The 27,214-nt window shown below is 37.8% G+C and overlaps 2 protein-coding genes across 5 annotated transcripts in view; one reads left to right on the top strand and one right to left on the bottom strand.

Moving 5' to 3' along the window:
• Window positions 1–745: 745 nt before the first annotated feature.
• On the top strand, window positions 746–16,742 carry LOC128025987 (probable methyltransferase TARBP1). The gene is made up of 29 exons (XM_052612636.1): window positions 746–1,782; window positions 1,861–1,958; window positions 2,238–2,307; window positions 2,413–2,558; window positions 2,706–2,758; window positions 2,840–2,937; window positions 3,056–3,191; window positions 3,607–3,703; window positions 4,589–4,678; window positions 4,788–4,953; window positions 5,156–5,413; window positions 5,486–5,583; window positions 5,782–5,940; window positions 6,037–6,236; window positions 6,383–6,602; window positions 6,883–7,071; window positions 7,155–7,354; window positions 7,862–7,933; window positions 8,133–8,253; window positions 8,432–8,542; window positions 9,333–9,485; window positions 9,720–9,806; window positions 9,900–10,102; window positions 10,749–10,830; window positions 10,962–11,133; window positions 12,286–12,465; window positions 13,608–13,732; window positions 14,218–14,354; window positions 16,272–16,742. Exons 1-29 carry the CDS (start codon window positions 906–908, stop codon window positions 16,432–16,434), a joined length of 4,761 nt encoding a protein of 1,586 aa, XP_052468596.1. The 5' UTR covers window positions 746–905; the 3' UTR covers window positions 16,435–16,742.
• A 3,789-nt stretch (window positions 16,743–20,531) lies between these two features.
• LOC128025986 (putative thiamine transporter SLC35F3) overlaps window positions 20,532–27,214 on the bottom strand; it is a 49,355-nt gene continuing 42,672 nt past the window's right edge. For all 4 annotated transcript variants that reach the window (XM_052612631.1, XM_052612633.1, XM_052612634.1 and 1 more), the window contains 4 exons: window positions 26,501–26,626; window positions 25,965–26,157; window positions 23,796–23,885; window positions 20,532–22,986 (listed from right to left, as the gene is read on the bottom strand). In XM_052612631.1, the coding sequence (XP_052468591.1) occupies window positions 22,748–22,986; window positions 23,796–23,885; window positions 25,965–26,157; window positions 26,501–26,626 (648 nt within the window). In that variant the 3' untranslated portion in view covers window positions 20,532–22,747. The remainder of the gene's footprint in view (window positions 22,987–23,795; window positions 23,886–25,964; window positions 26,158–26,500; window positions 26,627–27,214) is intronic.

Raw genomic sequence — 27,214 nt, 5'->3', positions numbered from 1 at the left:
TGGCACAGAAAGTCTATGTCCATATAAAGATTCTGAATGAATTATGTAGCTTACTGATGCAATAGCAAAAGTAATAGGTCAGTGTTATTATATTGCAGATGAATATTTTGAATAGTTGGATTGTGTATTGTGTATTGCCATATGTATGTACAAGTCATTGGTGTTTGGTGATGTGTTTAGTGTAAACAGTGTATGTTTGGTGCTGCAGGGGACCCAACCTCATATTCTTTTATAGAACCCAAAAATGCACCCCAGTTGAGAATAGCCACACATGTATCAGTGAATTTAACGTTACAGACAAAATGTGCAAACTTTTCGTTCTCTCCCACAAACACAACATTTAGCCTAGACCTTTCTTGAATACTGTGCAGGTGCATTGGAATCCTAATCTACCAATTACTCATTAAGAAACTCAAATATTTTGTTACTAGCTGCAGAGAATATGGGGCAAAACACATTCATACAGCTGCATAAATAAAATATGAAGTCACTGACAGATTGTGCAATTTTTTTTTTTTTTTTTTTTTTTTTTTTTTTTTTACTTGCAAAGCCTTTTCAGTCGAAATTAACTAAATAATAAGTAGGCAATATTAATGCAAATGGAGATAACTAAATAAAGATGTTTTAATGATCCGAACAGCTATATCGATGTTCAAAAGAAAAGTCGGACCTCCCATTCAAATAGCAAAAAATAAACAATCAACCAATAAATAAATAAACAGTCGCCATGAGCCCCCTGCTGGCAACAACCATTATCACTCAGCGCATGCGTCGATCGGTCACGTAATATTTCAGGAAGTAGACGCTGTTCCCACGTGTCTAGCAGGCAAAATTATCGAACCGGATTTTAGCTATTTTAAAGCTGTGGATGTTTTTAACTCAAAAGGGCTAACGTTAATAAGAAAATGTCTAATTTTTTGATAAACACTCTTTTGTCCCACCATCCCGATCCCGAGGATTTGTTCAGTACGTTGTGTTGGCCAAGCACATCACGCCCCGACATAGAGAAGATTGAAGCTCTAACTGTTTTGATCAAGGAGCTTTCCAATAAATCACAAGAGGAGCGCTTTATTTGTAAAGTGCAGTCAGTGTTATGGAACCAGTGCATGCCACTAATGCAAACGATCTCCAGTGCAGATGATGGAGGGAAAGATATGCTCAGTGCTCTCTGTGGACTCTTTGCAGCGTGTGTCAGTACCTGTCAGACCCATGATGTACCTGAGAAGGTAAGTCACGTTCTTCTGCCTGTGCTGTTGACGAGAGATGATGGCAACCCTGAAACCAGCAGGTTTGACGTGGATGTTGCCATTGAAGTCACTGCAGTGCTGTTATCCAGCATCTCATATGACAGAGACATCATCTCCAGGACCTTGTCCTGCACCCTTTGCTGTGTCAAAGACCTCTCTGACTCCATAATCTCAAAAATCATAGTCCGGATCTGGTTCACCATACTCAAGTCCTGCGATAAAGACGCTGAATCCGAAGTCCTACATCAGATATGGGATGATTTACTGTCATGGCATCAGAGAGATCATACAGAATCAGTATCAGCTCGGGTTCTGTTGTGTCTCACTGCTCTCTCCGATTACCTTTACTCATCTGAAACCTCTCCGATCCGGCCGGACCCTAGAAGATCTCAAATGTTTTTTAGTGCAATTCAGGCCGGATTGACCCACAAGGACAGTGTGACCCGAAAACGGGCGCTTTACCTGCTCACGAGGTGTGTGGCACTGGCAGAGATCAAGAAAGAAGATGTGTTTACTAGCGAGGAACCTAACACGGGTAAGACAACATGCATGGTGTGGAAGAGGTTTAGGATTTCTAGCAATGTTCACATATGCATCTCTCGGATCCCTGCAGATGAGATCCTGTTCAGATGGTCTCCAGAAAAAAAGCAGTCGCTGAGGGAATTCTGGGAAGATTATGCTCTAGTATTAGAGACTCTAGAGGAAAACCAGGTAAGAATGATTCACACAACCCCACTAGTTTTGTTCAGAATAGAAAAATTCATTTTGAATGAATGAATCTGTATATTCGCCTTATTAGCGAGAGCATTGCGTTAGCAGCGCAAGGTTGTGGGTTTGATTCCCAGGGAACACGTTAGATAAAAACTGTTAGCTTGAATGCACTATAAGTCACTTTGGATAAAAGCGTTTGCTAAATGCATAATTTTATATATTTAAAATGTATAGTGGAAATACATATGTGATTTTTTTTTAATTTTATTTTTTATAAAGATTCACGTGATTCGACCTGTACTCAACAGGATCGACATGCTTGTTGAGACAACGGCGACTGACATCCAAGGTTGGCCACATTACTTTCGTTGGCAGCATATGCCATTATACAGTTTTCTGCTGACTGGCCTTGATTCTTTGCTTAATCTTGTTCTCCAACTCTCTCCACCCTCAGGTGGGCTGTTTTCTCCTTCCTGGCTGCTGTGTGTGTATCAGCGCATGTTTCACAGTGAGAACAAGGCAGTTATGAAGGAGGGAGTCAATCACCTGTTAGAACTGAAAGCACTGCGTCGTCCTGCGTTTGCATTGGCATTCTCACAGGTATCCATCCATCCATGAATCTGAAGATAATAGGATGTTATACCTTATGAGATACTGTAACGTAATACTCCGTTTAACCCAGAGATATGTCACATTATGAGATAAATAAATACAAATCTTAATCATGAACATTCTTGTGGTTGTCAGTTTGTAATCGGTCCTCTCATGGATGTTCTTGCAGAGAGTTCTCTCTATCACAGGTAACTGTTGTCTGGTATTACATTTCATTCTGGATAAAGTTGTATTGTTTGCTCTGAATCCTAAAATGCTTGTTTCCACAGAGCACCACAGCAGAACATTAGAGATTGTCCAGAGCTTGGAGTGAAACTCCAGATGTTCATGGTGAATTTCTTCAAAAGTCTGCCAGAAGAGAACCGAGGTAAAGAGATCCAGTTTTTGTTTGTGGAGATGTTTCGGTCCATAAGACCATGAAAAGGTTTCTTCAGGATGTTTTATGCTGATCTAAAATGTGCGGTTGATGTTGCTGTCGTGACCAGGTTCGGTGTTGCTGCAGCTCGTTCAGCGGTTGGGTTCACGGCACTGGTGCGCGGTTCCTCTGCTCTTTCTGTCCCAGGCCCTGTCCTGTCTGTCCCCCTGTCCTTTACTAGGATCTGATGGACTTCATGCATTCAGGTACAAACTACTAGCTGCTGGAATCCAGTGATCCTGCCATTGGAGAAATGTAGTGAGTGTTAAGTACAAATTAAAGGGAGAGGTGCTACTGTTTGTATCTATTGTAAAGCACACATGATTTTAGAATATTTTGTTTTGCATTATCATTACATCTAAACAGACAGATATAAACTGCCTATGGATTACAGTTTGACCAAAAAACTAAATGTAACAATTTTTCAAGTTGGATCCAGCATACATGTGAATTCTTCAGTGCTGTTTAAAATGCATGCTGTGATGTGAATTGAGTAATTGACTGATTTAATTGGTTGAGAGAATGTCCGGAGACTGATCTATGAGATCCGACTAGACAAAAGAATGTATTTGTTGCGATAAGTTTGTAAGTCACATCATCTGCTCGTGTTTTTGTGTTCAGAGAAGTTCTGCGCTGCACCATGATCACTCACCAGGTTCTTCTGAGAGGAGCTTCACAGTGTTTTCTGCTCCGTGCTGCTCTGTGTCTGACAGATGTGGTACTGTAGCTTTTCTACTTCAAATCCCTAACCCTGTATAAAGCCTGCCATATGAAATAATAGTCATATTATTCGCTTTTTAAAGTGCCCCTGTTATGGATTTTTGAATCCATGACTTTTTGTGTAGTGTGTAACACAGCTCTAAGTGAATGAAAACATCTTGCAAAGGGTTAAATCTGAAAGTGCACCGTGTATAAAGTTACTGTCTCTTAAAAGAAAGATTCGACTCTGAATCATTGAAACGAGTCATTTTTAAAAACGAATCCCAAGCCATTTCATGGTGACGTCAACAATAAACATTAGTTTGGGAAAATGAATCGTTGAGCGAATAAGCCGTAACTTTATACACAGGAGTTGTTGAGCAAATAAGGAAAAAATAAATGCATATTATAAGACAATGTAAGTAGGTTTTTTTTTACATTGCATGCATGTCAACCTGTTGTTGGGGACAAAACCAAAAAAATCAACCTTTCATCACCCATATTAGGGGCACTTTAATGGAAAAAGTAAAAAAAACAAAAAACATTCAGGCTAAAGTTTTCGTATGTGTTTTGTATCATATAAGTTAATTTTGTATGATATGAGTGAGAATATAGAACGAAGGAGAAAAAAATACACCTCAATTTTATTTTTATTTGATTGAAAACTGAGCAAAAATATGTCATCTGGTGAAGATGTTATTTATGTGGGTGAAATGTAAGAAGTTTTAATGCACCCAGTTTGAATATGCCCTAATCAAAAATTAGGTTATAGTCATTTTCTAAAAGTTTTGTTTGGAATTCAAGATTATACAGGTTTCATTCTTTTTATTATGATTGTGTTAAGTCATAATGGCTCATTTAACCATCAGAAGTGATATCTGAATGGGTTTCTTTTTTTTGACAGTCAACGGTGTCTCTCGATGAGATATTTGGTTTTCTTTTACATTTTCGAGCTGACGAGTCTCTATGTCGGGGTACAGCACTTTGGAACGAGGTAAACTCAAAGTCTTTGAACTAAACCAGAATTTATAAATCTTGCCCAATCCCAAAGTATTTAATCAGAACTAAGGTTCACAAGACATTTAACTTTGCTCCCATCACAGCTGTGTAATTGGCTCCAGGCTAACGAAGGCTGTTTTCGTTTGACCAATGGCGATCCGGGCTCCTCTGAGGAGCTTCACGCTGGAACCCAAAACAGAGACGGAGCTTCTATATTCGGCTACATCCAGCAGCGCCTGAAGACCTTTCTCACAGTTCCAGCCAGCTCAGGTGAAATACAGCACAACAATTGAACAATATTGGACATGTTGCTACATTAACATCTTTCTATTAATTCTGGAACAACATAACTGTCGACATCTGCAACTGAAACATCCCCAGTTGGCATACGTTTGATTCTTAAATTTTAAGGTCAATATCATCTACCTAATTTATAAAACATGGCTCCAAAACATTTTCCACCATCTCACAGTTTCAGATCAGACAGGAAGTCTACCTGATCCAAGTGAGGCCGAGCTGCTGGTGCGGACTGTACTGCTGACAGCCGACCTTCAGCAGACCAGGAGTGAGGAACCTGGTCTAGAACTGCTTCTCCAGCCCCTTCTGGACGTCTTACAGAGACTCAGCACTAATGTCTATCTGGTGCTGCAGAAGACGGACAAGAGTCTGCAGTTACTGCTTCGCCTGCTGCAGCTGCATCGCAGACGCTCGGACACGGAGAAGGAGAATGGTGCGTGTTGTGTTTGAGAAAATAAGACTAACATGCCAAAGTATTGAAGCTAGTGTGTCTGGATGTTTGTAGAGGATGTTGTGGCTGTTACGCTAAAGACGCTCTTGCTGTCGGTGGTGGAATCAGTGCAGGAGTTTCTGCTCAGGAGGTTGAGCGGGGAACTGAGAGAGGTGAGTGTTTTCATGCATCACATATAATCCTGCTGGAAAAAAAGCAGGTCCGGGAGGCTAAAACTGGGTTATTGCTGATCCAGGTTGGTCTACCATCACTAAGATGGTCTGCCAGGTCGAAACCTGGTCCGTCGACCACTACCATTTGGTTTGGCTGGATTATCGGGGGATTTATCTCTTTTCTCTCTCTTTCTGTAGTTATGTGATGTGGAGAGGTCTGGTCTTTATCTCTCAGTATTAAGGGAGCTGGTTCTCACCTATTCCACTGTGTCGTGGTACGGCTCAAATCTGCAGCAAAACTACATCCCAAAAATCACCACAAACTGCCTGAGGATCCTCGGTGAACCCTCTGAACAGGTGCAGCAGCGCATAGTCTAGACTCCTCAGACTCTGTTCATCATGATTGCATGTTTGATACAATTCCCATTTGTATCTCGACTGTGTGTGTTCTAGAATCCATCTGTGTCAGGGCAGGTTCAGAGAGTGGTCAGTATGGCCACACTTGCACTGTTGTGTGACATGGCTGATCGAGGTGTCCTGAACGACCGTTCTGAGGCCATGAGAGCCCTTCACTCGCTGAGCGACTACTTCTACCCTTCATCATCTCCGCATCTCAACCGTACATTACTGAAACCCACAACTGTGACAATCAGGTCTGGTCAAGCTCTAAAAATATATTTATACATTTTAGGTTGCTGTTGATCTTAGAATTAAAATAGAGGATACATTTAGTTCGAAGTAAGTTTACTTTTGGAACATTATCACTTCTTCATTTATGAGTTATGTGTGTTTCTAACAGTGATCCGGTGGACAGTGGCGTCCTGAAAGACTGGGGGCGAATCGTGGCCCAGTTTATTCGAGATCAGTGGACGTGTCTGAGTTTTCTGCAGAAGTCTGCTGGGACCCCTGGGGGTCCTGTGGCGTCTGTGGTCCTGAGGGCTGCTGTGGATGCTCTAGCATTACTGCCTGGTCATCTGGTTCTGCCGGTGCTGGACTTCATGGCATCCGTCGTACCACAGGTGGGCCGCAGTTGCATCTCCTTTAAGTTAGGATCTTATTAGCTTTGTTTTATTAGCATTTCATATTTAAAAGTATTAAAAATATGTTCTACTCTCTTCTAGGTGTTATTTAGCTTGAAGTCCGTGGATAATTTTAGTCTAGGTTTTTTGTGCCAAACAATTTTCAGTAACATATTATTATATTATCAAATTTCATTTATACATAATTAGTTTATTTTTGATCATGTGATGATGTGAGTTCATACTGGTGTTTAGTTGCTGGGTCTGTTTTCTCCACCAGGTGGTGCAGTGTGATGAATCTCTGTGCATTGAGGCCATATGTGCATCGTGGAAGGCAGTTCAGGCTCTGAGCACAAACCCTCATGATTTCTGGTCCACGCTGCAGGGATTCGTGCGCTTAGCTTTTCACCGGGGCCTTCTGCAGCTCACAGAGGAACAGAATCCCAGAATCACAGCCTGCATACAACAGGTCAGGAAAATGTGCCATTTGTAATCCAGAAAACAGCATCATGTAGCTAGTTTATATAATAAAAGCGTTCTGGTTTTTGGCAGATTCTGACTGAGCTCATGGAGTTGGCACAAGTCCGATCAGGAGTGTTTAATGTTCTGATCCAGCATTGCTGTGAGACATGGCTTCCCTGTGGGGCAGCAGAGGGTCTCCAGGCAGACCCTGTGTTCAGTTCGTCTCTGTTACACCTAGACATCCTGACCGAGGCCTGTGTGTACGGCCCAGTGTTCAGAAGAGACCAAAGGTGAGTGCACAGTAAAAACAACACATGAAAAAATCTCTCTCAACAGTGTTTAGCAGCAGCGTTCCTACTAATAAAGAAACTGTAAGTTCATCTACTTCAAAAACAGCCTCGCTAGTAAAAAATGACAAGTTGCTTTAAAGTTGCTAAACTATTTTACTGCTAAACTCATCAGAGCAGTACTAACAACCTGTTTCTGTGCATAGATGTTTTCCTGTGTGTCTGTACTATATGTGTGTGCATTTGTAAGGGAGAGTAGGAGAAAGAGAGATTATTTTGTAACAAAAACATGGAAATAATTTGTCGTTTTTATCCTATTGTTTACTGTATTATTTATTTGCTTGGCCAGTGTTGTTATGGGCTTTGGTTATATTGCTGTTTTAGGCTGTTAGGACATTTGAAATAACTGAAATCATTTGGCAAAGTGATCTGGACATGTGATATGGTCAAAACCTATTTGGAACTATACTTGAAATTATAAAAATAAAACATTTTCTCTTTTGCTTTCAGGCTCGTTCAGGAGGTTCAAAGTTATGTTGAGCAACTTGGTGACAGTTGTGCAGCGAACACAGCTGTCAACAGGTAAACCACAACACTGACTGTTTGTAATGCATCTAAAAGGCTGAATACAGCTGAAATGAATGATGCACATTTTAGGAGCTGACACAATTAACTGTGGACTTTTACAAATGTGGTGCATAACTGCTTGAATCAAAATCTATTCTTTTGCTCACATACTTTGGCGCTGATTTACATCTATTATTCTGAATCTCATTTCCAGTGATAACAGGGATGATCAGTTTCCTCGAGTGTGTGTTCTGGCTTTCCTCTGCCGCTTGAATCCATCTGATCAGCTCCACCAGCGTCTGATGGAAGAGCTCGTGCAGCGACTACTGAGAAAGGTTCGTGTTCAATTCATAACTGCGGCTCTTATTGGAAATTGGACATTTAATTCTTAAATACAGCACTTCCTGGAAACAATAAGTGTGTGTTTGATTGTGTTTTGAAAGGCCCATCTCATGGTTATTGCATGTGTTTTTTGATTAAAGTTCACTCCTTTGTCTCTGTTCTTTCCCTCAGGATGCCGAGATTTCGAAATCCAAAGTACGTTACTATAGCAACTCCATCCAGCACCGAGTGAAGAACCGCGTGTGGCAGACGCTGCTGCTGTTACTGCATAAACTCAGACCGGTTAGATCTCTACACCAACACACCACACGCATGCATATTAATCCACTTTGTCCTAGAGATGCTTTGATTTCAAGCTTTTTGGCCAGTAGCAATTCTGCTGTTATTAAATCACTATGTTGCTTCTGAATTATGCTTTTAATTAAACACAATGTGATTCCCCCCTATAGAGATTTACAGTAGTACTCCTTTCCTCTAAATATTACTAATTTGAATTTGATGGATGTGTAACAAGCCTGCATTGTAAGACAATAATTATTACAATTATTACAAATAATAATTAATACGAATAGGAATATTTTATAGAGGTTATGTTTGAACTGCTAAAGTAATTTTTTCACCAGTTGCAATAGAACATTAGAAATACAAATGAATTACAATAACCTAAAAAAAAATCTTGCTACTTGATACGACCAAAATATTGCCTGTTCAACAAAAAGTATGCACATCCAGCAGCAACAAGTTCAATAATGCTGCTCAACCACAAAACCATTCGCAAAATGGAAGAAGTTGCAACACAATATATTTATTGCAAGTTCTCACTAACAGGGATGTTTTGAGCCATATGGCTCTTAATCAGACAAATATTGTTTGCTAAAATGTCATTATTGTTGTTGATTAAAATGCAATGTGTTTAATCAATCATTTATTTTATTAAGTGTTAAAATAGCTATGATATAGCTGTAATAAAGTAGAAAAAGTAATAAATTCTGTTAGTAAAATGATTGTTATATTCAAATTCTGTGTACACCGTTTCAAGTTCAGCAGTCTATTTTGATGTTATCTGTCACAGGAGTTTGTGTCGGAGTGTGTGTTGAGTCAGGTGTGTGAGGCCGGGTTCTGCAGTAACCAAGCGTCCGTCAAGTACCTGATCGAGTGGACCCTGATCCTGGTCCTCCACCAGAACCCATCACACATCCAGAACCTGTGGAACTGCTTCAGTCAGGTGAGTCTGAACTCATCAGCACACAAACTTGAATCTACAAACAGATGCAGCATACATAAAGATCAAATCCACTCCTGAATGTTTCACGATTATTACTCACTATTAGTGGCATTCAGAAGAGTAGGAAAAATAGCTAGATTAAACTAGGACAGGAGAAGTTTTTTTTGAACGTCTTTTAATTATCTAGATACGTCTGTCATTTTCTTGTAAACCGTGCAGTTATTTGTTTCGCAGGATCACGAGAAGACAAAAACAAGCATATGCACTTTTCTCTCTGTCCTTGTGCACCTGAATGTCCAACTCCCAAAACTGCAAGATAAGGTGCAGTTCCATCATTTGAATCTGATTTCTTCTTCCTGTGAGGCCAGTGTGAACATTTGAAAAGGTTAACTGTATTGCTGGTGTCTTTCTCAGGAGGTGCAGTGGCGTAGAGCTGTGGAGGTGAGCCTGCAGTGGTGTTTCAGTCATAATTTCAGCATCCGTCTGTACGCCCTGCTCGCCCTTAAAAGGGTGTGGGAACTGGAGGACGCCCGTGTCCTCCCGGAGGAACACCTGGGCGGACTGACCACAGTGGTTCAGGCCTGTTTACAGCAGGCTGAAGCTATGCAGAACACTGGGTGAGAAAAGATTCACTCTTCAACCCTATAAACCCTAGATTTTTTTTGTTTTACTTCCTTCGCAAGTAAAAGGTAGTAGAATTCTAAAAATGTCCCCCTTCAGGTCATCGTTCACATGTCTTTTTGATGTGAAATTTTCACAGCTTTTTATAAAGTAAACATGGCATTGATTTGATCATAATCTTACAAATATTATTAGGAGTAATTTATGTAATAAAAACATTTTTATATTTTATATTTACATTTTTTATATTAAGATGTAATTGATTTACATTTATTTACATTAATATGTCAGAATTTCATCTTATTTTTTTGTAAGATTACCTGCACCAAATTGTCTTTTTTTCCTCCGTTTGTGCCACTGATATAGAAAAATATAGAGCTCCTTCAAAAACAGGGGGAAAAAAAACTTTTTTATTCATAATATATGAGCCATAAAAGCCTGATGTATCAAATTTGTTACTTAAAAAAAAACTGTTTTTTTTTTTTATTTTTCCCCCCAATAAACCAAACTGTTATAGCATATGTCAGGCTTGTGATCCTGAGTTATAGTGACTTGTAGTACTGATTTTCCAGGGTTCTCTTAGATTCTCATGAGAAACCTGGAGGTATCAGAGATTTTTAAATATATTTTTTTCCCCCACAGAAATGCGATGAAAAATTGGTCTAGAATCCAGGACCATTTCTTCTTCAGTGCTTTTAACCCAATCAGGGACTACAGTGTTGAGGTGAGAGCTTTCTCACACACTATCTCTCTCTCTCTCTTTCTCTCTGTCTCACTTTCTTCCACCCTGAGTGTATTATCTGGTCTGTTCCGTGCTGTTATGAACCAGAGGCATCACATTCTCTGCTTCCCCAGACAATATTCCAGAGCTTTCCTCTCCTCTCGGAGCTGGCAGAAGATGAGTGGCTTCCACTGTGGAAATTTGAATGTTTTGTTGACTTCCCGATCGATGCTGCCCTGCCCTTGAAGAACCCTGTGACAGATCTCTGTGAACTCCAGCCCGGTGACTGGATCCAGCAGGACAAAGGTGCTCACCACATGAGGGTGGCAGAGAGCTGGAACCACACCACACTTCTGAAAACACTCACTGTTTACATGTGCACCATTAATGCCATTATTTTCAATAATGAGAGGATCCGCGAACTTGCGTAACTCAGCACTGACAAAACTTTGGCATATTGAGTAGTGAGGGGATTCTTGAACTTAAACACCTCTGATTGGCCATTGCGTTCAAGAAATCAACAGATAGGTCTGTGACTGGCTACACTGCTCAGCACTGCAAAGCATGTTGTAAATAGAAACCTCTCCTGTGCACAAACACCAAATCGCATTTGCCAAATCCGTTTCGCCAATTCATAGTTTTCAGTCATGTGACTGGCTAGAACACCTGGCCGGCAAAACGTCCATAGAACTGCAGCACAAGCCTGTCAATTTTCTATCACTTCCCATCCGAAAAAATATTTAGATCACTTCTCAAAAGAATAAAACCAAGATATGTGAACAAAATGCAATATTTGGCCATTATCAATCCATATAAAGAACCTGCTGCAATCTTTCAATCACTAAAAACAGCGGTACGTCCTAAAACGTTTAATGTTTATATTCTGGGTTCATCCGCTTGGCTGTACAAAATATGCCTCATCAACACAGTCTGAATTTGGCCTTTTAAATACCAATGTCTTACATTACTACTTAGTGCAAACCTCATAAAAAGAACTGGCGGTCATGGGAGGAAAGGCTTGTTTTTCCCTTCATGTGGGTGTAACATGAAAACGATAAATATCCTACTTTTGCAGCCTTAACTAAGGGAGCTTTTGCCTTCGTTTGAGGGTGCTTAGGACCCTATAACACCCCCATAAACCAAGACTGCTTTAGAATAATGTCACTGAGTTCATTCATAATGTGAAGAATATGTGGCATCTGTGTGCATCTGAGAACATGCGCACTTTGGCTAGAGCAGTAATAATGTGATTAAGGCATTTACATGCCTGTTTATTGCAATTAAAATTGGTTTTCTCCACATAGTTTAACACGATAATTGTTACTACTGTACTTCTATAAACTATAGAGCTCTCATGTTCAGTTTGTTGTGGCTTCAGGTAATTTGTTAAGAGAAAGGCGAAAGCATTCCGATATTTGAAATGTTAATTCAAATTGTAAAAAGTTTTATGTCTGGCAGGTGGTTTGGAGCAGGAAGAGCGCTGGGCAGAAGTTCAGAAGAAAATCACTCCGTGGAAGCTGAGTGTCCAGGAGCAGGAGCCTGAGCTCATGGCCCAGCAGAGAGCAGCCCGCCTGGGCAAACTCACCAGCAACCTCCTGGTGGTCGCATCTCTCATTGACAAGCCCACCAATCTGGGCGGTAAGACAAATAAATAGACAAATTATTATTATAGTGAATTATAGTGACTTTTATTAAAATTGGCATCTTAAATTTTTACATTAAAGTGACATTAATATTATTGTTGTAATTATTCCTTTCAATATAAATTTGCGCAAGATTCCAGTTTTTAAAGTTGCCTTTTTACTGTCCTTCTGTGTACACGTGCCAGACATACTTATAAATATACTTCTGTTCTTTTGCATTGTGCTCCATCGACCTATTTTTAACAGAAGAACACATCCTGCGATGGCCTTTATTCTCCTTGAAATGACAAATATTGCAGCATCTCAAACTGTTTACATTAAATTTGGTCTTTGTTTTTTTTCCTGAATGTCATCATTAACTATAACAGTAACTATAACAGGCATTCAGCTCAATCGTCATCTCTGAGTCACCAAGCAAAGCAGTTTTAACACAAGCTCATTATAAAAGGCTCATTCATCTCATTCAAACATTCTGCACACACCGGTTATTGTTGGTTTGATAGGCATATGGTTTTCATTCATTCAGTTTTATCTCAGTCACATTTCATGAATAAATATTGATGCACGCGGTTGCATTTAATAAGACTGATAGAAGAAACAACTGATGGGTTTAATATTTAAACAGTCAGCCACGACTCTCAAATGTGAATGTGTCTTTTTTTTTTTTTGTATACGTGGTTTAGAAAGAAGTCTCTTATGCTCACCAAGGCTGCATGTATTTGATTTAAAAATACAGTAAAAACCATACCATCGTGAAATTAAACTGCAATTTAAAATGGCTGTTTTCAATTTTAATATATATTATCATGTAATTTATTCCTGTGATGCCAAAGATGAATTTTCAACATCATTACTTTAGTCTTCAGTGTCACGTGTCCTTCAGAAATCATTCCAATATGATGATTTGTTGCACAAGAAACATTTCTTCTGAAACAGTTGTGCTGCTTAATATTTTTTTGTGGAAACCATGAGACTTTGCTGAATAGAAAATCGAAAAGAACAGCGTCTATTTGAAATAGAAATGCCTCTACCGTCAGCTTTTATCAATCTAAGGCATCCTTTTTTTATGCATTATGTGCACGTTAATGTTAAGATCATCATGGCACTAAACTACAAGTGTTTGTGTGTCTGTTCCAGGTCTGTGCAGGACATGTGAGATTTTCGGAGCCAAAGCTCTGGTTCTGGACAGTCTGCGACATGTTAATGACAAACAGTTCCAGGTCCTCAGTGTGTCCTCAGAGTTGTGGCTGCCGATGCTGGAGGTGTGTGTGTGTGTGTGATCAAATCCTATTCAAATCCCTAGAGTGAATATATCTATTGCTTAAAATCTGATCTGACACCAATCAGAATTGTAAAAATAGTGACTCTCTACATACAAGTTTCAATGCTACACATTGTTTGGTAAACCGCCCATAAACTGACACCACTGGTAGAGTCATGTTGCTGAAACAAACAGAGCGCAATTCCATTTGGTGTCACCAGTGGTGCTGAAATTACACACTGCACCTTTTGAGACATACTCATATTTTCATAGTTGTTCTGAGTGTGGGCTTAAACAAGCCTAGAGATGCTATTCATCATAATCATACGTTACATCAGCCGAATACACACACTATACAGAAGCATCAGAAGCTGTAAGCCTGGTTCTGTGGAGCAAGACGTAGAATCTGATTCATTGCACTGATTGAATCTGTCATGATTAATGAAGCCTTTCAGAAATGTCAAGTTCTATGCCTTCGTTTTCCAGGTGAAGCCTGCCGAGTTGTCAGATTTCCTGCAGCTGAAGAGGAGAGAGGGATACTGGGTAATAGGTGTGGAGCAAACATCCAACAGCCAGAGTTTACGAGATTACACGTTTCCTGAGAAAAGCCTCCTACTATTGGGGTAAACCAACACCTGTCTGTACACTCAAAAATATACATTACAATCATATTAGGAAATGCCCGTCCTAAGTACACTGAAAAAAAATCATTGTAATTAAATTGTCTGTACAATTGAGCTGAATCTTGTATAAAAAATAGCTTTAATTTTAAAAAAAACCTGTTATTTTGATTTTGTTAAAATAATGGGAGAAAAACAAATTCTGACATGATTTACTGATATAATTTTTAACTGTAACTATAGTAATGTTTGCCAACCACATTTTGAATTTGTAACTTTTTGGTTTGATATATTGTTATCTAATGCAAAGATATTTATACATTTTTAAAGATCAATGACCCTTATGATTAAGACTATGATAAGGAAGCAGTTTAAAATACATGATTTTATATGTCAGGTTTTTAGAAATGCTAATACTTAATATTTGTATTTTTAAATAATATTTTAATACATTTTGAAAAATTCAATTGACCCTTAATTGTTAAATTACTTGTTGATATCATTTTACATGAATGCAGCACACAAACAAGTGATCTTTGATTTGATGACTTGTTTAGGCCAGGATAGTCTTTGTGCAGGGATGTGAAAATAGAAGCATCTTGGTGTCCGCTGACAGTGCAGTTTAAAGGGTTAAAATTTATAATTAGCCCATAAATTACTCACCCTCAAGTCATCCTAGGTACATATGACAATTTTCGTTTTTGGATGAACTAACCCTTTAATGTTATAAGGGTAATTGATGTGTCTCTCTCTGTGAGATTTGAATGCTGCTGGAAAAAGAGACAAGCACGATCGCTCATCAGCAAAATCACCCAACATATATGCACAGTAAACACCTACAACAAGCATCAACTATCATTCAGTCTTGAGACAAGTGTCTCTCTGTGTGTGTGTGTGTTTGGTTTTCATGATTGCTCTTGCTGTATCACTTGTCTTAGAGGCAGTAAAGCCACCTGATGTTTTGTCCGCAGCAGATGTGTGAATTACTGCATTATTATGCCTGATTATCCCTCTGATTCAAAGCTATTGAGCAGCAGTTCAAGTCAGACTTATTATTTAAAAGCTTGGTTTATTAGTTCAATCAGCATCCGTACACTGAGCAGCAGGTCTAAACAGCATGACTGACATTCATATTGTCTACACTATTACAGAATACATTTTAAAACCCTGTACTATCAAAACAATTTTATTTTTTACTTTAGTTTCTTTTACTTTTAATGTAAGCTTTTAGGTCAGCTATGTAGTGTACTCCTAAAACTTAACAAAACAAACTTTTTGTAGATATATTAGCCTTTCTCTTCCAGGATGAGAGTGGCAGTTTAAGTCAGATTTATTATTTAAAGAATTGTAACATGTTCTGCATTTTTAAAGAATGCATAGATTTTTTTTTTTTTTTTTTTTATGAAAAACATAAAGAAAATAATAGTGTTATTTATTTATTTGTATTTAAGATATTTGGTTATCCATATGCTAGTGTACTTAACTAAAAGTTATTAAAATGAACATAGATATACATATTAAAATGTACAGTCTTTTTCTTTAAGGAAGTGTTTTTTATTATTTTATTCAAATATATGCTATAGTAATTTTTAAAGTTTAACTTTTGGTAGATTTACAGGTTAAAATGGAAAATGTATGTCTTTCTCGTCCAGGAAAATATCTCCTCTCATCTTGTTTACAGAGTTGTATTCTAAATTTTGCCTAAAAACCAAGGTTCATGTTTGTACTTCAAACGGTTGTTGGTCTGAAGTTATTACACGTGTTCCATATTTCCTTTGAAGCAAATACAGGAACCGAAACTGCACATTCAGTCATTTCATGGCCAAATAAGCAGAGACTGCTGTGCTCTTCTTGGTAGCAGAAAGCATAATTAAATTAGCCTGATGCATGACTCTGGTGTTTGTGTCTGTGTCTGTACAGTAATGAAAGAGAAGGCATTCCTGCAAACCTGCTGCAGCTGGTGGATGTGTGCGTGGAGATTCCTCAGCACGGCATCACCCGCTCCCTCAACGTGCACGTGAGCGCCGCCCTGCTGGTGTGGGAATATACCCGACAACATTTAAGACAGAACACTGGGTCATAAAACAGCAGAAAATATCTGTCAGTATTTTTGAGATGTTGCATTGTACTCGTTTTTTTCTAAGGAAGAGTCATGTTTATGCAAATCAAGTAAGCCTTAAAGGGGTATTTGCTTGACCAGATTCCCCAAATGTAATTAAAATGGCAGAAAACCGCACAATATCATCTTTTGTTCCTTTTCCTCTCCTTTGAGTCTCTTTTTACTCTGTATTTTATTTAAAAGTGATGTTGGACATATTTGTATATTATATTTTAAATGAAATATTTCAGTATTGCTTTAAATTTAGGTAAAATAAACTTGTTTCAAATGCATTTCAAGTCAAGTCACTTTTATTGTCACAGCACGTGCCTTGGTGATTGAAACTCTTGGAAGCATGCTCCAGAAAGTGCAGAAACAATTTACATATAACCATTCAGACTTCAAAAGATGAAAATGTGCAATATGCACATACATATAGTCAGTACACACAGTGTACTATTTGACATACAGTTAGCACTGCACATTATATGCAATATGTACATGCATAAAGTTATCATTACACATTATTATACACTATACACATTATGTACACATTCTACAATATATATGTATACGCATAAAACGCATAAATTGAGACAAACTTATAAGCGTTTGTCTCAAAATGAGTGACTTGTTAATAAAATGAGTAACTTGGAAAATGTAATGCAAAATTGACAATTAATTACATCCGTAACCACTGTTAACCCTTGAGAAACTAACCATTTGTGTAAATCATTTAACCATTTTCCTAATTGAGGTTGTAGATAGAGTGTCAATGGTCCATTTGAGAGATAAGTGGCGGTTATGCATTTATAAGTCTGTGATCTGCCGTAAAGCAATAAGAAGAAGACAAGTCAGGTGCCGTCTGTTGAGGAAGCGATCCGGACAGTTCTGACATTACGGTGAAAAGCAGAGGTAAAAAACTGTATAAATACTGTTCAGTTTCTTGCACCAACCGATCGTTTTGGGTCTTTACACATCAATGTATAATCACGAGCCGCAGGGTTTAATTTGGTTTTGTCTGTATATGTTTGTTTTTTTTTTTACTGTCAAAGTCATGATTCCTACCTATCCACTTGCATTATATAACTGACAGACTGCAACCGTTTGAGTTTGTGTTCTACTGAAGAAACAAAGTCACCTACATCTTGGATGCCCTGGGGGTAGCAGATAAACATCTAATTTAAATTTTTGGGTGAACTATCCCTTTAAATTGTATTAGTATTTTACAATTTTTTTACTTTATTTTCCATCAAATAAATGCAGCTGTGCTATATATTACATCTTTTTAAAAATGCATTTAAAAATCTTAAGTATTCCAAACGTTTGACCGGTAATGTAGTACATTATAATAGATATTTTATATAAAATGTTTTTAAAAAACTTATATAGTCTGTATATACAGTTAAATTTATAATTTTATGTTCTTTTGAAACAAATGTTCAGAAATGATTATTTTGTTTATGCGTTTCAAGGTTTTAAGGTAGATATAAAGTACTTTACCGTATTTTCCGGACTAGAAGTCACACTTTTTTTTCATAGTTTGGCTGGTCCTGCGACTTATAGTCAGGTGCGACTTATTTATCAAAATTAATTTGACATGAACCAAGAGAAAACATTACCGTCTCCAGCCGTGAGAGGGCGCTCTATGCTGCTCAGTGCTCCTGTAGTCTACCCCTGTAAACATAGAGCGCCCTCTCGCGGCTGGAGACAGTAATGTTTTCTCTTGGTTCTTGGTTCTAAATAAATGCGACTTATATTTTTTTCCTCATCATGACATATTTTTGGACTGGTGCGACTTATAGTCAGAAAAATACGGTATATGAATTATTCAGTAAAACCTGTTTTATTTTTATCTTTTAATCGCTCTCTCTCTTCTTTTCCTTTTAGGTATGCCTTCTTACTATGTGGATGAACTTGAGGTTATACTTTGCTTTCTGTTGATAATGGCTTGTCATGTGAAAGCTACTTGGTTTTACATATGTTAAATGTTTGTGATATGTAAGACAACAAATTACGTATACAGGTCCTTCAAAAAAATTAGCATATTATGAAAAAGTTCATTATTTTCCATAATGTAATGATAAAAATTCAACTTTCATATATTTTAGATTCATTGCACACCAACGGAAATATTTCAGGTCTTTTATTGTTTTACTACTGATGATTTTGGCATACAGCTCATGAAAACCCAAAATTCTCAAAATCTCAGCATATTTCATCCGACCAATAAAAGAAAAGTGTTTTTAATACAAAAAACGTCAACCTTCAAATAATTATGTTCAGTTATGCACTCAATACTTGGTCGGGAATCCTTTTGCAGAAATGACTGCTTCAATGCGGCGTGGCATGGAGGCAATCAGCCTGTGGCACTGCTGAGGTGTTATGGAGGCCCAGGATGCTTCGATAGCGGCCTTAAGCTCATCCAGAGTGTTGGATCTTGCGTCTCTCAACTTTCTCTTCACAATATCCCACAGATTGTCTATGGGGTTCAGGTCAGGAGAGTTGGCAGGCCAATTGAGCACAGTAATACCACGGTCAGTAAACCATTTACCAGTGGTTTTGGCACTGTGAGCAGGTGCCAGGTCGTGCCCGAAAACGAAATCTTCATCTCCATAAAGCTTTTCAGCAGATGGAAGCATGAAGTGCTCCAAAATCTCCCGATAGCTAGCTGCATTGACCCTGCCCTTGATAAAACACAGTGGACCAACACCAGCAGCTGACATGGCACCCCAGACCATCACTGACTGTGGGTACTTGACACTGGACTTCAGGCATTTTGGCATTTCCTTCTCCCCAGTCTTCCTCCAGACTCTGGCACCTTGATTTCCGAATGACATGCAAAATTTGCTTTAATCCGAAAAAAGTACTTTTGGACCACTGAGCAACAGTCCAGTGCTGCTTCTCTGTAGCCCATTTCCTGCACACGCCTGTGCACGGTGGCTCTGGATGTTTCTACTCCAGACTCAGTCCACTGCTTCCGCAGGTCCCCCAAGGTCTGGAATTGGTCCTTCTCCACAATCTTCCTCAGGGTCCGGTCACCTCTTCTCGTTGTGCAGCGTTTTTTGCCACACTTTTTCCTTCCCACAGACTTCCCACTGAGGTGCCTTGATACAGCACTCTGGGAACAGCCTATTCGTTCAGAAATTTCTTTCTGTGTCTTACCTTCTCGCTTAAGGGTGATGATGGCCTTCAGGACAGCAGTCAGGTCGGCAGTCTTACCCATGATTGCGGTTTTGAGTAATGAACCAGGCTGGGAGTTTTTAAAAGCCTCAGGAATCTTTTGCAGGTGTTTAGAGTTAATTAGTTGATTCAGATGATTAGGTTAATAGCTAGTTTAGAGAACCTTTTCGTGATATGCTAATTTTTTGAGATAGGAATTTTGGGTTTTCATGAGCTGTATGCCAAAGTCATCAGTATTAAAACAACAAAAGACCTGAAAAATTTCAGTTGGTGTGCAATGAATCTAAAATATATGAAAGTTGAATTTTTATCATTACATTTTTTGAGAAGAACCTGTATTATCACATATAACTTTTAAACAGGCAAGGTCAGGAAAAGCTTCTGTTAGGTTAGTCTTCTGCCAACATCTACTGCCTGGTCTATCTTCTTCCATTATAAGTGCTTTACAGGAACCACATTTCTTCGTACTGTCAGTAATGTGTATGAATCCGATGACCCTTTTGTGTTTTCAGTGCTGCCAAAATGTTCATCTTTATTCCTCCTATACCATCTTTACACATGGATTGGAACATGGATTTGTACAAAAAAAAAAAAATGTTTTTTTATCAATTTCTTCCCTGATGCACCAAATTCTGGGTATGACAGAAAATGATTGTCATACCCAGAAACTGACTCTATCAGCATAATTAGCTTTTCTCATGAATCAAATTTTGTCTGAACATATCTTCTATTTACTTCTTCTATTTACATTATTTTACAAATTCTTTTGAACCCATTCAGTTGGTCTCTGTGAATTAATCATGTTCAAACAATCTATTAATTAAAACAATCGTTTGATATTCTTAAACAGTAGAAAATGTGAAGTTTTACAAGGCAGATGTGAAAACAGTCAAAGCAGATCTATTAAATTGAAGTTTTCATTTATTTTTGTTGTCATTTTCCTCAAATGTGATCAGAATGCGTTTCAGTGTAAAAATCATTCCTTACAAAGGTTTACAATAATATCAATATAATAGCTATAGCAGTAATTCCAGAGGAATACATTATTATATTTATTGTCATTGTAACAATGACAATGGGAGACAGTGCTGATGAGATCCTATTGCAAATCAAAGAAAAGGCAGTGAAGCCATCATAGCATTTATTGGCATTTCCGGCATGCATTTTTCTGTAGAAATAATTCCTTTCCAAAGGAACAGTCCATAAGGATAAAAAAAATGCAATGCAGTTTTCAAGAAAAGCAGTCTTATGAAATGCTGGATGTTTTGTGTATGTAAAGGTGGCGTATCAGTTCCAGTCACCACCATTTGCAAAGCACATAGTGTGGGTGCACTTTTCAGAAATGGTCATACATTCACAGGATGCTCACGGCAGCCTTTATGTTAACACAACTCACAGATGATTGCCTTTTCGAGTTGCCAGTACTGCCGCTGAAGTGTCCTCACAGTGGTTAGCATGTGACTCAGAAACAAATGTGATGGAAACAAAGCATACATGTAGCTTCAATATAAACAGACTGGATGCTGTTGTTAACCCCACAAATATCTCCGTTTACATTTTAGGAGAACTTTGTATGAGGCATTTGCACTGTACCAGCATTCCAGCCAACCTCAGCACCACTGTCTTCTGATGCTATTCCTGGTTCACCTTTCCACCAAGACCTTCGAGATTGCTATTATCCAGAACATCTTCAGTCACAGATTGGGAGGGGAAATCCCTCAGATGCACCTGTTGTAATGTAGATCTTTGTTGTGCAAGAAGACGGCACAAGTAGCAGTTCTTAATGTCTGTATTAATGTATGGCACATGTTCTACTGGCCACTCGCAGTGATTTGTGCCAGAGAGATACACAATGTAAGCTGTAAAGTCACAGATGTGATTCTCTGAGCTCCGAAGAGAAGTTAAACAATCTCAAGACCAGAAACTAATCTTTATTGTGGAGACATTGGTTATGTGGGTCTCTTGAGCAGAGGTCTCAAACTCTTCAACTACCTGATGGTTTATGACCTTACATTTTAACTACATACAGTTATTGAGGCATGGATACATCTTTCCTTCATACCTAGCATGATGCTCATGGTTAGTGGAGTAATGATGCCTGAAATTGCATTATTGCATTACTTTCCTCCTTGCAGAGGCAGGTAGCAGTGCCATTTAAAAGATTGGAAATAACACAACCTGGCCTTGACGTAACAATCAGGCATTTTTCAATATAAAAAGACTTAGATAGCAATCAGTCTACATATATATAAAAATATTTTTATATATATCAGGCAAAATAAAAAGGTTGGAGTAGCTGTAGTGCATGAAAAATAGAATCTTCCATCCACTGAAGATGCCACAACAAGTGCTCCCAGTGTAAACCACTCTACTGATTGTAATAATAGCCATCTAGTCTTACATGCATGTAATCCAAAGTTTTCTGACTTTTCTGTCATTTTACATTCAAGTTTTAGGCCTATAAAAGCCATGTGGAGAATAAGAAATATATAAAAATAAATTATAATACATTATTTGCATTAAATTACAACAGTATATAAAATAAAATTGAAATATTATTAAAGTTTACATTTTCAAAGTGTAAAAAATGAAAGCTGGGCTGGATTTAAGGGTAGCCTATTAACACTTAATGACTTAATTCATGGGTCAAATTTGAAGGTGAAAGTGACAAAGTCACACTGCACACACACTGCAGTGCCAAGGGAACTTTTCGGGGGTTCAGTGCCTTGCTCAAGGGCACTTCAGTCCTGGTATTGAAGGTAGAGAGAGCGCTGTAAATTCACTCCCACACCTATAATCCCTGCTGGCCCAAGACTCGAACTCACAACCTATGGATTACAAGTCCAACTCTCCAACCATTAGGCCATGACTTCCCCTATAAACCCATGGATTGGTAGTTTGAGACCCCTGCTCTTGAGTTTCAAATAAAGACCTAAGTCATTGTTCAAATCCACTTACAGTTGGGAAAACTGCAAACAATGCTTTCAGACAGTTTTTGATATAATGTGCATTATGGTACATTATGGTCTATGGAACCTTGTTGACTGAGAAATATTATGAATGAATGCTCGTCCTAGCATCATTCAGTCACTGTATGGGAGAAGGTGAGTGTGTGTCAGTGGGAAAACGTGGACATGGAGGTCCTGGCGCGTCGGGTCCAATTGAGTCCTGAACTGGTTCCAGTCTCAGCCGGCTCAGCAGTCTGTTCCCGCTTTCTGAGTTTGGTGCCGAGCTCAATCAAACACTGATCCCAGTCTTCTGGTAACAGCAGCATCAGGAAGCCCAGACAGATGATGAACACAGCGATGAGCCGCACTGTGTTGAAGTGGATATCACAGGTGTACAGGTCCACCACTGCAACACCAACCATACACACATTAAGAGCCACTAACATCCACCACAAACTGTCTAGATGAAGCTACAATGACTGTCCACTTGCTGCTTCAAAAACAGGTTTCCAAAAGTTAGAATCTTTTTCATTTTCTCCTTAAATAAAATTATTTTTAACATAAACATTTTAAAACAGTCATACAATGAGCTATGAGTGTAATATAATGCCTATATTAAAGGGTTAGTTAACAAAAACATGAAAATTCCATCATTACCCTCATGTCGTTCCAAACCTATAAGACCTTCGTTCATCTTCAGAACACAAATTAAGATATTTTTGATGAAATCTGAGAGCTTTCTGAACCTAAATAGACAGTAATGCAACTGAAACATTCAAATGCCTAGAAAGGAAGTAAAGACATTGTTAAAATAGTCCATGTGACATCAGTGGTTCCACCGCAATTTTATTAAGAATTCTTCACTTCCTTATCAGCATCTGCTGCCATTCATGAGAGTACCACAATGCAAGCTCTGAGATTGCACCAAAAATATCTTAATTTGTGTTCTGAAGATGAACGAAAGGTCTGGGTTTGGAACGACATGAGGTTGAGTAATTACTGACAGAATTTAAAATGTCATGGTCAACTATATATATTATTAATATATATATTTAAATTTACATTTATTCATTTAGCAGACGCTTTTATCCAAAGCGACTTACAGATGAAGACAGTGGAAGCAATCAAAAACAACAAAAGGAGCAATAATATATATACATATATTAAATCAGTCAGTGGCACAAAAATAAAAAAATACTTTGAAAATGACCTCACCTGCATTGACTGGGACACTCAGCACAATGCCAAGTGAAATGAGTGTAGGGTATGTAATGGCAATGCCAAAATTCACCAGAATATTGAATGCTGTAAATGAAGAAAAAATGCACAGTAAATGACAGACCTAATTGTATGTGTGTGTATATATATATATATATATATATATATATATATATATATATATATATATATATATTATATATATATTATAATATATATATATATATATATATGTGTGTATATAGTATATATATATATATATATATATATATATATATATATATATATATGTATATATATATATATATATATATATATATATATATATATATATATATATATATATATATATAAATATATATATATATATATGTATATATATATATATATATATATATATATATATGTATATGTGTATATATATATATATATATATATATATATATATGTATATATATATATATATATATATATATATGTATATATGTATATATATATATATATATAGATATATATACAGTATTGTTCAAAATAATAGCAGTACAATGTGACTAACCAGAATAATCAAGGTTTTTCGTATATTTTTTTATTGCTACGTGGCAAACAAGTTACCAGTAGGTTCAGTAGATTCTCAGAAAACAAATGAGACCCAGCATTCATGATATGCACGCTCTTAAGGCTGTGCAATCAGGCAATTAGTTGAATTAGTTGAAAGGGGTGTGTTCAAAAAAATAGCAGTGTGGCATTAAATCACTGAGGTCATCAATTTTGTGAAGAAACAGGTGTGAATCAGGTGGCCCCTATTTAAGGATGAAGCCAACACTTGTTGAACATGCATTTGAAAGCTGAGGAAAATGGGTCGTTCAAGACATTGTTCAGAAGAACAGCGTACTTTGATTAAAAAGTTGATTAGAGAGGGGAAAACCTATAAAGAGGTGCAAAAAATGATAGGCTGTTCAGCTAAAATGATCTCCAATGCCTTAAAATGGAGAGCAAAACCAGAGAGACGTGGAAGAAAACGGAAGACAACCATCAAAATGGATAGAAGAATAACCAGAATGGCAAAGGCTCAGCCAATGATCACCTCCAGGATGATCAAAGACAGTCTGGAGTTACCTGTAAGTACTGTGACAGTTAGAAGACGTCTGTGTGAAGCTAATCTATTTTCAAGAATCCCCCGCAAAGTCCCTCTGTTAAAAAAAAGGCATGTGCAGAAGAGGTTACAGTTTGCCAAAGAACACATCAACTGGCCTAAAGAGAAATGGAGGAACATTTTGTGGACTGATAAGAGTAAAATTGTTCTTTTTGGGTCCAAGGGCCACAGGCAGTTTGTGAGACGACCCCCAAACTCTGAATTCAAGCCACAGTACACAGTGAAGACAGTGAAGCATGGAGGTGCAAGCATCATGATATGGGCATGTTTCTCCTACTATGGTGTTGGGCCTATTTATCGCATACCAGGGATCATGGATCAGTTTGCATATGTTAAAATACTTGAAGAGGTCATGTTGCCCTATGCTGAAGAGGACATGCCCTTGAAATGGTTGTTTCAACAAGACAATGACCCAAAACACACTAGTAAACGGGCAAAGTCTTGGTTCCAAACCTCTCCAGACCTTAATCCAATTGAGAACTTGTGGGGTGATATCAAAAATGCTGTTTCTGAAGCAAAACCAAGAAATGTGAATGAATTGTGGAATGTTGTTAAAGAATCATGGAGTGGAATAACAGCTGAGAGGTGCCACAAGTTGGTTGACTCCATGCCACACAGATGTCAAGCAGTTTTAAAAAACTGTGGTCATACAACTAAATATTAGTTTAGTGATTCACAGGATTGCTAAATCCCAGAAAAAAAAAAATGTTTGTACAAAATAGTTTTGAGTTTGTACAGTCAAAGGTAGACACTGCTATTTTTTTGAACACACCCCTTTCAACTAATTGCCCAATTGCACAGCCTTAAGAGCATGCATATCATGAATGCTGGGTCTTGTTTGTTTTCTGACAATCTACTGAACCTACTGGTAACTTGTTTGCCACGTAGCAATAAAAAATATACTAAAAACCTTGATTATTCTGGTTAGTCACATTGTACTGCTATTATTTTGAACAATACTGTATATATATATATATATATAATATACTGTTTTCTGTCAGTATTTTATCTACCTAGTAAGAGTCCAGCTACTCCACACAGGTAGGCCCAGGGAAGATCAGCTATGGATGTGAAGTACTCAACATGTGTGAAGTACAGTATAACTGGCACAAAGCTCAATAAGACAAAGTTTGCACCTCCGACAATGGTCAGAAACAGAGCCGCCTCTCCAAACTTGGCACTGCCCAAGACAAGCTTGAAGAGCACCTGAAGAATGAAAAACAAGACTAGGTCAGGTCAGAATTATTATTATTTTTTTTTTATTTTTTTTTGGTGAATAGGTTCATTAAGATGGTTAATTTCAATGGCCTAATCCACATGGTGTTATCACAATATTCATATTTTGCTTATTCTATTTTGTAAAATTAGTTTTATTTCAATGTAAGTTTATATGCTTGAAATGCTTATATGCTTGTCCAAAACAAGTTTAACTATATAATTTGGGGCATTTTCAAAGCATGTAGACACACAAACCCCGAATAACAGGACTGAACAGAAAAACATTTGATGAATAACTTAAGAAGAGTCATGACTGTTGATGCGGGATTACCTTATAGAGGGCAGAGGCAGATGCAGAGGCCACTACAAACGTTATGCCGATAACAGAGTGACTGTGAAAGCCATCAGCGTAGGTCAGCATCACGATTCCAGCGATGGCCAGAATGGCAGCAACAATCTGGTAAAAGAACAAAATAAAGGTCACCAGCATCACACTGTGTTACGTCAAATAGCGCAAAGATGGCCTGAAGACTACAATGTCTATTTCAATAGCTAAAACATCTAAAAGAATGAATGCAACATTTAAAGAATGAATTAATAAATATCTAAAAATTATAGAGAAGGTTGGTGCAAAATGTGATTTGAAGCAGAAAATCGTGTAACTAGGGCAAAATGATCAAAAAGTATTGTATCATTTTTTGGGGAAATTATTTTACAATGTGATCAATACAGTCATATATCTATCTATCTATCTATCTATCTATCTATCTATCTATCTATCTATCTATCTATCTATATATATATATATATATATATATATATATATATATATATATATATTAGAGTTCAAGGAAGTATTACTCTGGCATTATATATGATGGAACAGGCCTGCTTCATACGCAGTGTGTGTGTGTGTGTGTGTGTGTGTGAGAGTGTGTGAATCCGAATGAAAAATGTTTCCAGAGCGTAGCTGAATTGAGTGCAGTACAGAAACATTATGAGGATGTCAGAAAGACTGATTGCTCTCACCCAGCAGCCCTCCTGA

The sequence above is a fragment of the Carassius gibelio genome, chromosome A13 (assembly GCF_023724105.1).
Source record: "Carassius gibelio isolate Cgi1373 ecotype wild population from Czech Republic chromosome A13, carGib1.2-hapl.c, whole genome shotgun sequence".
Lineage (NCBI taxonomy): Eukaryota > Metazoa > Chordata > Actinopteri > Cypriniformes > Cyprinidae > Carassius > Carassius gibelio.
This window is presented reverse-complemented; position numbering and strand designations above follow the sequence as displayed.

What these genes read in the sequence shown, in the direction of transcription:
- LOC128025987 (XM_052612636.1), top strand. Translation starts at nt 906, where the DNA reads ATGTCTAATTTTTTGATAAACACTCTTTTGTCCCACCATCCCGATCCC. An exon ending in GATGGACTTCATGCATTCAG is followed by an intron (nt 3,192 to 3,606) that starts GTACAAACTACT and finishes TTTTGTGTTCAG; the next exon opens with AGAAGTTCTGCGCTGCACCA. An exon ending in GTACAGCACTTTGGAACGAG is followed by an intron (nt 4,679 to 4,787) that starts GTAAACTCAAAG and finishes CTCCCATCACAG; the next exon opens with CTGTGTAATTGGCTCCAGGC.